Here is a 13,208-nt window from a genome sequence, read left to right on the forward strand (position 1 = left end):
AATAAATACACACGTAATATTATATTACAATAAATACACACATAACATTATATTATAATAAATACACACATAACATTATATTATAATAAATACACACATAACAATATATTATAATAAATACACACATAACATTATATTATAATAAATACACACATAATATTATATTATAATAAATACACACAACATTATATTATAATAAAAACACACACAATATTATGGTATAATTAATGAATATATTAATACACGAAATGTATTATGTTAGAATAAATATACAGAATATTTCGTAATAAATATATATATATGTGTGTGTGTGTGTTTTAATACATAGTCACATTATGTTAGAATAAATAAACACATTGCATTAGGTTAACCCTAGAAATGTCTGTCCTGTAACACATATTTTGTTAATTCTATGTCATTTTCTTTTGTATTTTTCATGTGATATTTTCCGGCTGCCCTGATTCACCTGAATAACTTAATTATTAATGAGTGACAATGGAAATCAAGGAGAACCAGCAGGTATTAAAATGCTGTCTTTACCCATTATGGAAACAAAAAAAACCCCAAACAAATAAATAGTTAAAAATTCCATAGCAAGGGTGTTGTTTTTTGTGAATATGATAAATGTGAGTAATGAGTTCCAAAGGTTTTTATGGCTGGTACACTGATGATCTTTTACGTGGAAACATAGAATTTGACCACAGATCGGCCCCATTCGGCTCATCTAGTCTATGTCTTTTTGCACTTAATCAGTCGCTGGACTCTTCCTCTCATGAGTGTTTAAATCCCCTCACTGTATTATCCTCTACTACTTCTGCTGGGAGGTGGTTCCACCTATCTACCAACCTCTCAGTAAGAAAAACTTTCTTACGTCAAACTAAGCCTCTGACTCTCTAATATTAGATTATGGCCTCTTACCATACGATATTCCCTATTTTACATATTATTTTTTGTTTGAAATACACGAAAACAATTGATCTGTGAGACTGGGTGACCGCTACTGGCCAAAAATAACCAAAGATAACCATTTTTTTTTATATTTTTCTCTTAATTCTCCTTAACATAAACTTAATTACTGCCCCTCGGATCTCCTCGTTCCTCAGACTGTATATGATGGGGTTCAGTAATGGGGTCACCATGGTGTAAAGTGCAGAAACCAGCTTTTGTAAGCCATCTTCTTGAGATGGAACCAGATAGTTAAATATCAGTGTCCCGTAATATATACAGACCACGGTCAGGTGGGAGCTGCAGGTGGAGAAGGCTTTCTGTCTCCCGGCGCTGGAGGAGATCCGGAGGATGGCGAGGAAAATACGGACGTAAGTAACGATAATAAAAACGAACGGGAAGAACGTTAAGGGAATCGCTAAAACTATGATGACTAATTCACTCGCTGATTTAGCAGAACAAGAGATTTTGAGAAGAGGAACCAAGTCGCAGAAAAAATGGTTGATAATATTTGACCCACAGAATGTCATTTGGCTCAGGATAACAATGTGCGGCAATGAGAAAATCATTCCAGATATCCAAGACAAAAGGACAAGGTGAACACAAAGCTTAAGGTCCATGATGGAGGAATAACGCAACGGGTTACAGATGGCCAAGTATCGGTCGTAGGACATCACGGTGAGGAGCAGAAACTCAGTTATGGTTGATATCTGAAAGAAATAAAATTGGGTGAAGCAGCCGGACAGGGACACCACGCTTCCTTCTTTTAGTGTGATATGGAGCATTTGGGGCACAATGGTCGTGGAGAGCAGGATGTCATTCAACGACAAATGACTAAGAAAGAAGTACATGGGCAAGTGGATGTGTTGGGATGTGGACACCAAGACGATAATAATGGCGTTGGCAGATAAAATCAAAACGTAGTTTGTAAGAAACAGGACAAATAACAATATCTTTACATTGTGAATGTTTTCATATCCCAAAATCCAGAGTCCATTGACCGCCGTCTTGTTATAAACCGGTTCCTTCGTACATGCAAGAAAAAAAATTATTTTTAATACAAACAGCAGATATAAATTTAGGTATGAGGTATCAGATCATCCAAAGGGTCTGGTTCCGGACAATTCTATCCTCCTTACAGTATCCATGAGGAGCTCTAATACCGTTATCCAATAGACAATGGAAGACTCAACAGCAAAACATCAGCGGTTAGAATGGGGGACCCTATTATTCATCATTATGTCATCAGCAACTAATTTCCCAATAGTTATCGATCTATACAATTTTCTTTGACGACTCTATGCTGCTTTCTCATACGGAAGCTAAGATGGCGGTTTCCATGGTATACACATAAAACGGGTTTCTAATATACATGGACCACTTATTTTAATCTGTGAACTGTTTGGGCATAAACAAATATCATTAGTTTTAGAACATTGCTTATTTCTATCTTTTTCTTATTTATTTATTTTTTTACAAATTAAATATTTCCTGAAGAAAAAAATATTTGAGAAGATGCAGGAAAAAAACTAAATCTCACAATGTTTAATTTCCCCAGCCATCAACATTTCTCAACGGAAAAAAAAATAAATTGATCAAAGACGTCTGTTGACGACACAAGATCGTATTTCTTTAACATTTGATGGTATTCTATATAAAAAATAACATTAATAAATACATTGTATTTTAGTAAAGAAGTACTTCGAAAAAACATATCTAAACATATTATTTTTAAAATAACAAAAATGATATAATGCAACTGAATTTCTAAAGAAAAATAGCAAATATGTAATGTATGTAAAGCGTTGTAGCAAAGGCTGCTTACAAGATAAATTACCATTTCTTTCAGGGTCTCCTGATATCTTTGTTCCGGTGAGAATTTTCCAGGAACTGATTTTGCGATTTGCTTCTTTTTTTGTAAAAACGAAGATTCATTTTAATTGTTCAACGAGAACACCGCTGAACAGAGCGTGTGCCTAGACTGTAAATACTGAGCTGTTTATATCCATGAACAAGAACCCCTAGAGAGGCCCCAACCTTTAGGAAGACGGAATATCAACTAATTATCTGCGAGGGATTTTACTAAATTTAAGTCATCATGTTTGTTTTTTTCTTATGACAATGTAACAATTGTTACATGGAAAATTCCATTTTTTTTTTCTAGTAGTAAATTATTCGGAAGTACAAATGAGGAAATGCAAGTTACATTGCATGTCCTCATCTGAAACGCGCAAAATTTCACTCACAAAATATAACTCCACCAATACATTTAAATAAACAAATATAAACATGGTCAATTATATAGAAAGCAGGCCCGGACTGGCCATCGGGCACACCGGCAGGGCCGCATTGACTTAGGGGCTGATGGAGCTGCAGCTCCAGGCCCCTACCCTACCTACGGCCGCATTAACCGCCGCAAAAACCCGATGTTTTAATTGAAACCCTTTGCGGCCGCAGACCCCTAAGGGGTGCCGCTCATCAGGGGGTGCCAACTTGCGGCACCCGGCACCCCTCCAGAGACGGACAGTAATGTCCGCCGCTGGAGGAGCAGGCTCGCAAGGGAGCGGTATCGGAGGTCTTTAACAGACCTCCGGTTCCCTTGAGTGATTTTAAGCCGGGTTCAACCCGGCTTAAAATCACTCAAGGGAGCCGGAGATCTGTTAAAGACCTCCGATACCGCTCCCTTGTGATCCGCGCGGCAACAGCTGCTGTGCGCCGGGATTTGTTGTCAGATCCCGGCGCACAACACTGAAGCCGCGCCCACCGCTGTCCATGCCCTCTGACCCGGAAGAAGACAGAGAAGACAGAAGAACTGAAGAAGAGGAGGAAAAGGAGCTGTAAGGAGAAAAAGGAAAGGTAGGAAAACATTCAGTGATAGTGGATTGGTATATATGTGTGGATTGGTATATATGTGTGGATTGGTGTATGTGTGGATTGGTATATATGTGTGGATTGGTGTATATGTGTGGATTGGTATATATGCGTGGATTGGTGTATATGTGTGGATTGGTATATATGTGTGTCTTAGTATATATGTGTGGATTGGTATATATGTGTGGATTGGTATATACGTGTGGATTGGTATATACGTGTGGATTGGTGTATACGTGTGGATTGGTATGTATACGTGTGGATTGGTGTATATGCGTGTGGATTGGTATATGTGTGTGGATTGGTATATATGTGTGGATTGGTATATATGTGTGGATTGGTATATGTGTGTGGATTGGTATATATGTGTGGATTGGTGTGTATATGTGTGGATTGGTATATATACGTGTGGATTGGTATACGTGTGGATTGGTATATGTGTGGATTGGTATATGTGTGGATTGGTAAGTGTGTGAGAGTGATGGGTGTTATGCTGTACCATTTCCAATTTATTTTTCATGATCTAATTATGCTCTAAAAGTACATCATAACTCCCGTCACTCTATACTGTTCCATACAGTGGCAGAGCTGGGAGGCAGAGGCCTTGCACCCCCACCGCAGGACTCCTGAAAGGTAAGTGAACTTCAAAGAGGGAGAGGGTAGATAGTTAGGAGGGGGTAGTTGCGGCGGGCTTAAGGGGCTCTGCGTTAATGCGGCCATATAGGACCAGTCAGTCCGGTCCTGACTGGGCTTATTTTAAGGTGGGGGCCTGGAGCTGCAGCTCCATCAGCCCCTAAGTCAATCCTGCCCTGGCACAGGCGCGGTCGCAGTTGCTGCTTGCTCCGGCAACAAGGTAAGTAGGGTGAGGGAGGGGGGTGCAGTGAGAAGGGGCAGAGGAGGGGTTAGATAGTGAGAAAGGGGGAGAGGGGATAGATAGAGGCGGTACATATTGAGAAGTGGGGAAAGGGGTACATAGTGAAAAGGGGGAACATAGTGAGAAGGGGCAGATAAGATGAAGAGAGGAGGTAGTGTGAATGCGTATGAGAATGAATGAATTCATGTGAGGATGAATTGCTTGAATGATTTGTGAGACTGCATTAATGAATTTGTTAATGATTTGTCTGAATGATTAAATGCAAAGATGGTACATGAAGGGTGGGCTTTAACAATAAATAAATAAATAAATAAATATGGGCTGCTCAGGTTTAAATGCCTGGGCCTATTTTTTGTCCCAGTCCGGGCCTGATAGAAAGAGTGTCAATGGTTCTTCCCAGGCAGCAGAAACATCTTTTCTTCATCCTGATATCCTGTGACGTTTCCACTAGACAGTCACATAAATGTCCTTCCTTGCCGTGACTTGTAAATGATTAATGTCTGATTGAGCTGTGCCTCCTCTCCAACTCTTTTGAACACCTAGAGGACTTTGTGTCACAGGTCTTTGATAGATAGAAGCTTTTGTTTTTAAGCAGTGGCATGTTGAGTTGGCAAGCATAGTTGCCTTCCAAGCAGTTTGCTTCCCAGACTGGCCTTTCTGGGAACACAAAGGCGCCTCCATCAAGCTGTCATCAGATTCTATATTCCTTTAAAAAAAGATGGAGGACCCGGGGACCCCCTTTTAACCAAGAGGGAGATTAGCCAACCTCCTTCTTCACACCTCCTAAAGGCCATACAAGATACTGCCTACAAGAGGCCCTTAGATGAGATCCTTGCCCCCACTCCATACCCACTAGGGTAAGCAGGTTAAAAAATGTAAGACATCGATTGATGGATGGAAGGTTACTTCTCTACCCTCACAAGGCTGGGAATGAGGAGTGATGGTTTTCTAAATAATTGGGGGCAAGAGGGCAAGGAAAACCCTAAAAGGTTTCATTTTATTCACTTCCATTAAAATTCTCTTTCACACACTCTAACCAAGAAAAGAAGAGAACCCCTTCCCTTATAGCCAGCTTTATGCATCCAGGTGCTAATTATTTTTCCTTTCTCTCCTTTTCTGTTTGGTTATCATAACTGCTAGAACTGAATATGCGGCCCTGACCCCCATCCCCTTAGCAGGGCCGCAATCAGAAATTTTGGGGCTATTACAGAACAAGCAGGCTGTTTGGGGACACTTAAAAGCTTTTAGTGGCAAAGATAGCATAAACAAGCTGTTTGGGGGCACGGGTGCACAGACAAGCTGTTTGTGAACAAAGATGGCACAGACAAGTTGTTTGGAGGACCTATAAACTAGAGATAAAAATGGCACGAACAAGCTATTTGGTGCCAAAGAGGGCACAGCCAAGCTACTTGGGGGCATATGCAAACTATTTGGGGAAAAACATGGTACACACAAGCTTTTTGGGGGCAAAATATGGCACATACAAGCTGTTTGGGTACAAAGATGGCAAAGAAGCCACATTAAGTCCTCTATTACCAGATATATTTCAGAGAATTAACCCTTCTATTACCAGACACACACAGTGGGTTTCTGACATGGTGTTATCTTAAGCTTACACTGTAAGCGCTGCGTAAATTGTTGGCACTATATAAATAAAAGATAATAATAATAATAACTCTGTGTGAAGGAGGGACATAGCCAATCAGGAGATTTGAAAAGTTTCTCTTGATTGTTTGAGTCCTTTTTCATTCATTCCGGGACTGAGGTTGTCCACCAAGGCTTCCCTCTTCAGCCCTCTCTAATTGGAGGTCCAGTAGTATTGCCACCAAACTTTTTTTTTTTTTCAAAGACAGCCTGGCCCCTACAACTGTAATAATGGTGGCCCTGCCCCTGAGAGGGAATGTGGGGTACATATGGCATTATACTTCTATAGGTATATTTTTTTACCCTCCACCAAGCTCATGGTGAGAAATAGGTAGGATATTCATCTTTCCCCTTGGTTGATAAGAGGTCCCAGGGACCTTGTATTTTTAGAAAATATAATTAACTAAAGGACAAAACTGCACAAGAGTTGACCATTTCAACTCTTGTGCAGTTTTCTCCTTTAGTGAACAGACCATAAATTACCCTCAAAATGCATGCACAAATGTATGCACAGTCAATGCCCCACACGTGAATCTAAGACCTTGCTTACATAGGGCTGCAGGCTGCTGGCTGGGGATCCTGACACACTATCTCTGAGCCTTGTCTATTCCTTTTTTTCAGCTTCTACTGACTGCAACAACTGAATCCTCTTTCCTCTGGTCATTGTTTTCTCGCATTCTCACAGAGTTTTTTTTTATTTTATTTAATATTTTAAGTAGAATCGAGCTCACATTGAATTATATTTTTCAAAATATCCTTTGTTTTGATACAATACCCCGAAGATTTATTTGGAAAACAACATTTTAATGAAATAGTGCAGACACAAAGGGGTGTGCAATCTCATTATTACTGCACTGGGGCTTTACTCCCTGGAATTTTCTGTGTGATACTCCCTCCTTAGTGATTTTGTATAGATATGATGTCATGCTTCTCTGCACGGTATAAAGGCCTCTGAAGCAATATTGTCTGTTTATTGCTCTGAAATCCTGCTAGAGAAACAGTGTGAGGTCTTACAGAAATTAATATTTCTAACTATCTCAATTTTAGCGATACATTTATGAAGTCGCTTATTTCTTCCTCTTATACAGCGATATATCAGGAAACACCAGACTGGTAAGATTACCATTTTTATCTTTTAAATGTGATGGTAGAAAGTTAATAGACTGACAAAAAACTCTATTTTTAATTCACATTTGTAATATTCTTCCCAAATTTACTGTGTATCGTTTCTTTGTACCATAAAAAGCCCTTTAAATTCCTTCCATCCCGTTTTCATCTCATTTTATACAATTTATACTACAGATAGATAGATAGATCATCTGTTCCTTAGCAGGTCTAAAACTTAGGTAAATACAATCTCAGATGAACAACACATGACACATTACACCATGTCATGATTTATTCAACAAAAATAAAGCCAAAATGGAGAAGCCATGCGTGAAAAAACATATATCTTATGATTCAATAGCTTGTAGAACCACTTTTAGAAGTAATTGTGGCCCATTCTTCTTTCCAACTTTGCTTCAGTTCATTGAGGTTTGTGGAGATTTGTTTATGCACAGCTCTCTTAAGGTCCAGCAACAGTATTTAAATCGGGGGAGGTCTGGACTTTAACTGGGCCATTGCAACACCTAGATTATTTTCTTTTCAGCCATTCTGTTGTAGATTTACTTGTGTGCTTGGGATCATTGTCATGTTGCATGACCCAATCAAGTAAAAAAAGATTCCCCTCAAACGTTATGACCGAACCAGGCGTTGATATATGTTCTCCTCTTTTTCTTTACTTTGTGTAGGGTGGAAGGTTAATAATGTGCGTTATATGAGGCATATTCACTGTTATTACCCCTCCTCATCCACTCTGATATGAACTGGCATTGAGTGGTTAAAAAAATAAACCATGTGCAGCATAATACATTATATTATAGAGACTAAGCCTGCTAGAAAGTATTAAGAAGGCAAAAAAATATATAAGAAATGGATTGAAATAATATACAAATAATATACAATGTATGTTAATGTACATAATATAGATTGACTAAGAATTTTCCTTTTTTTCAATAATATATGTTTTTTATTGCAGGATCTGTATAATGTGTGGATATTTCTCATGTCTCTGAGTGAAATTTGTGGTTCATCATTTTTTATTTGGTGGAGCGAAGTCAACATCATAACTTTTTTTTTCCTGATCATAAAATATTAAAATGCTGTAAACATCATATTTATATAAAAAAAACAAGAAGCTACTGACCTCCTCACGCAATTTTAATTTTTGTATTTAGTCTGTGTCGTTTTGCACAAAATTTGGCCAGGCTGCATAAATACCAGGAAGAAAAGCCTCGACTGCAGAGACGAGTATTTTTGTACAATCTATCAGATCTAATATCTCATCGGCTCTTTTATTTGTAAATATGTCTGAAGTCAACGCGACTAAAGTGGTGGAGATTCTGCTGTTGGGTTTTCAAAATCCACACATTTTAAGCTCTGTTCTCTTTGTTCTGTTCCTTGTGATCTACATCTTGACGTTAGTCTGGAACCTGCTGATTATTATACTGGTGGCCAACTTTCAGGCTCTTCAGTCTCCCATGTATTTCTTCCTGACTCAGTTATCGGTGTGCGATATCCTTATACCCACAATTATAGTTCCCAACATGCTCCATGTTGTAATTCATGGAGGAAGCAGAATATCTGTTGCTGGCTGCATCTCTCAGTTTTACTTTTTTGTTGTTTCAGAAGCTGCAGAGTTTTTCCTTCTCACAGTGATGTCCTATGACCGGTATTTGGCCATTTGCCATCCCCTACGTTACACCTCCATCATGGGGCTTCGGCTCTACCTCCAACTCATTCTACTTTCCTGGGTTTTAGCATGGATAATAACATTAATTCTTGCACCTCAAGTTTCTGCTTTACAGTTCTGCGGTCATGTCATTGACCATTATTTCTGTGATCTTCTTCCCCTCCTAGAGCTCTCATGTACAAAGCATACACTTGCTGAACTCACAAATTTTGTCTTAGACATACCCTTTGTAGCTGTCCCTTTCTGCTTTATAATTTTCACATATGTTTCCATTTTTATCACCATCCTTGGAATCTCCACCAGCACCGGCAGGCAGAAAGCCTTCTCCGCCTGCAGCTCCCACCTGACTGTAGTGTGCACCTACTACGGGACTGTAATTATGGTCTACATGGCTCCTTCCCAAGGTGGATCATTTAATGTAAATAAGTTATTGTCTCTTCCATATACAGTGCTATGCCCATTTTTTAATCCAATTATATACAGTCTTAGGAATGAGGAAATAAAAATACATTTCAAGAAACTATTTTGAGTCACAGAAGAAGGATTTAGGAAAGAGATCAGAAAATGATTGTTCTGTCAAACTATTTTTCCATTTGTAAAGACTTCAAACCTGCTTTAGTACCAAGGGTTTCCCTTATTCAAGATAGACCATAGAATACTCATGTTCCCCCTACTGTATTAACCTCTACCACTTTTGTTTTTGGAATTGCATGCCCTCATCTGAAACTCGCAACATTTCACACACATAACATTACTCCACCAATACATTTAAATAAACATATAAAAATGGTAAATTATATAGAAAGAGTGTCAATGGTTCTTCCCAGGCAGCAGAAACGTCTTTTTTTCATCCTAATATCTTGTGACGCTTCCACTAGACAGTCACATAAATGTCCTTCCTTGCCGTGACTTGTAAATGATTAATGTCTGATTGAGCTGTGCCTCCTCTCCAACTCTTGCCTTCCAAGCAGTTTGCTTCCCAGACTGGCCTTTCTGGTAACACTTCTATGTTCCTTTAAAAAAAGATGGAGGACCCGGGGACCCCCTTTTAACCAAGAGGGAGATTAGCCAACCTCCTTCTTCACTCCTCCATACTCATATCCCCTCAGAAGGTTGAGAATGTTAAAATATATAAAATTGCCCTAATAAAGGCCATACAAGATACCACCTGCAGGAAGCTCTTAGATGAGATCCTTGCCCCCACGCCATACCCACTAGGGTAAGCAGGTAAAAAAATGTAAGACATCGATTGATGGATGGAAGGTTACTTCTCTAACCTCCCAAGGCTGGGAATGAGGAGTGATGGTTTTCTTAATAATTGGGGGCAAGAGGGCAAGGAAACCCCTAAAAGGTTTAATTTTACTTCCCATTTAACTGGGAACAGGATATGGGGTTGATGGGGTTACATGTTGCCACTACACCCCAGGTTTACTTATTTACCCTCTAGACCCTCAGCACATGTGGTGGGGAAGATGAGGTGCAAGTTTATAAGTTGAAGAAAGCAAGAGTAACCCTTTTTTTACCTTGCTCCGCTGCCAGGCTGGTAGTTACATATTTCAGTGACGCTGGGGACAGGAAACCTGAGCCTCCGCAATTGCTGGGAGATCGGGACATCTTCTTTCTTTATGCAGTGCCTCCACTCAGTGATTTATACTATGTTGAGTAGGGGAACCCACCCACTGAGAAATGGCCCCCCTTCACACAAGAAAATAACACACAACTGAAATGCAAATTATATATAGAATATATTGAAATACACAGGTATTATAATATAAGGACCCAGCTGCTGTGCCTATGCAGTTCAGTTCCAGCAGTGGGTGCACAGTCCTGAGAATATATACATATATTTAACACAGATAACTGCCAACACCCGCTCCCCCACCCCAAATGTAGGTGTTCTTCCCACCCAGACGTCCCTGTGTTGGTGCACTGTTGGGGCCCTTGATGCAGGTAGCACTACCCGGGGAGACAAGGATATATTTATGTTGATATATATATATATATATATATATACTTCAGGCCTGCTTACAGGGAGGGCAGTCTGTCTCTTTTCCTTCTTCACTCCCCTGCTTAGCTCTGCTCTTCCAGAAGTTTCTTCTCAGATCCTCTCCTCTGATAGGCTGAGAAACATTTCTCTAGCTCAGGAAGACTGACATATGTCCCAAAGAGATCCTGATTGGCTCACAGGAGACAAGAGACCTGGATGCTGGAAGGAAAGGTCAGTATCCATGACAACCCAGCTGCAATGTTATTAGACAGAATGACTGCACTGGGTTACACAAGCAACTCACTAATTCATAAACCAGTGAGTTGCCTGTGTCCCAACTTACAAAGTCCACCTTCCAACCCCATGTGTATGTACACAATTGAAATATAAGGGGCCCACTCAAATCAGTGGAGGATCAAATATAGTTTACTCACACTGGGGCCTCTGGATTACATCACTTTACCCAGCAGCCATTTTTATGTTGTCAATAGGAGAAGATGGATTACATTGATTTTTTTTAGACTTTTTTCAGGCTTTTTTTGCACTGTTATTTTTTGGATGGCTTTGTGGACCATTGCTGGCTGGCCTCTTAAAAGGCAAAATTTTCAACTCTTGTGCAGTTTTCTCCTTTAGTGAACAGACCATAAATTACCCTCAAAATGCATGCATAGATGTATGCACAGTCAATGCCCCACACGTGAATCTGAGACCTTGCTTACATAGGGCTGCAGGCTGCTGGCCGGGGATCCTGACACACTATCTCTGAGCCTTGTCTTTTCCTTTTTTTTCAGCTTCGACTGACTGCAACAACTGAATCCTCTTTCCTCTGGTCATTGTTTTCTCACATTTTGTAGTTTTTTATTTAATATTTTAAGTAGAATCGAGCTCACATTGAATTATATTTTTCAAAATATCCTTTGTTTTGATACAATACCCCAAAGATTTATTTGGAAAACAACATTTTAATGAAATAGTTCAGACACACAGGGGTGTGCAATCTCATTATTACTTTTCTCCCTGGAATTTTCTGTGTGATACTCCCTCCTTAGTGTTTTTGTACAGATATGATGTCATGCTTCTTAGCAAAGTATAAAGGCCTCTGAAGCAATTATTGTCTGTTTATTGCTCTGAAATCCTGCTACAGAAACAGTGCGGGGTCTCAGAAAATAATATTCCCAACTAATATCTTTATTCACAAAGTCGCTTATTTCTTCCTCCTGTACAGCGATATATCAGGAAACACCAGACTGGTAAGATTACCATTTTCTATCTTTTAAATGTGATGGTAGAAAGTTAATAGACTGACAAATAACTCTATTTTTAATTCACATTTGTAATATTCTTCTCAAATTTACTGTGTATTGTTGGGTTTTCAAAAAGCCCTTTAAATTCCTTCCATCCCATTTTCATCTCATTTTATACAATTTAAACTATAGATAGATAGATAGATAGATAGATAGATAGATAGATAGATCGATAGATTGATAGATAGATCGATAGATCGATTATCTGTTCCTTAGCAGGTCTAAAACTTAGGTAAAAACAACACATGATACATTACACCATGTCATAATTTATTCAACAAAAATAAAGCCAAAATGGAGAAGCCATGTGTGAAAAACGTACATCTTATGATTCAATAGCTTGTAGAACCACTTTTAGAAGCAATAACCTGAAGTAATTGTTTTCTATATGACTTTATCATTGTGGAGTAATTTTGGCCCATTCTTCTTTCCAACTTTGCTTCAGCTCAACTTTGCTTGAGGTTTGTGGGGATTTGTTTATGCACAGCTCTCTTAAGGTCCAGCAACAGTATTTCAATCGGGGGAGGTCTGGACTTTGACTGGGCCATTGCAACACCTAGATTATTTTCTTTTCAGCCATTCTGTTGTAGATTTACTTGTGTGCTTGGGATCATTGTCCTGTTGCATGACCCAATCAAATAAAAAAGGATTCCCCTCAAACTTTATGACCGAACCAGGGTTTGATATGTGTTCTCCTCTTTTGCTGTGTAGGGTGGAGGGTTAATAATGTGCCCTATAGGGAGCATATTCACCGTTAATACCCCTCCTCATCCACTCTGATATGAACTG

General features: G+C 39.2%; 1 protein-coding gene across 1 annotated transcript; it reads right to left on the minus strand.

The window, feature by feature from the left end:
• Positions 1–1,034: 1,034 nt before the first annotated feature.
• On the minus strand, positions 1,035–1,796 carry LOC128491755 (olfactory receptor 24-like). Its single transcript, XM_053464069.1, has one exon. It carries the CDS (start codon positions 1,794–1,796, stop codon positions 1,035–1,037), a length of 762 nt encoding a protein of 253 aa, XP_053320044.1.
• Between the last annotated feature and the right edge of the window lie 11,412 nt (positions 1,797–13,208).

This window comes from Spea bombifrons, chromosome 4 (assembly GCF_027358695.1).
Source record: "Spea bombifrons isolate aSpeBom1 chromosome 4, aSpeBom1.2.pri, whole genome shotgun sequence".
NCBI classification, from domain to species: domain Eukaryota; kingdom Metazoa; phylum Chordata; class Amphibia; order Anura; family Pelobatidae; genus Spea; species Spea bombifrons.

Bases quoted from the DNA above. Each gene is read 5' to 3' on its own strand.
- LOC128491755 (XM_053464069.1), bottom strand. From the start codon at position 1,796: ATGTACTTCTTTCTTAGTCATTTGTCGTTGAATGACATCCTGCTCTCC.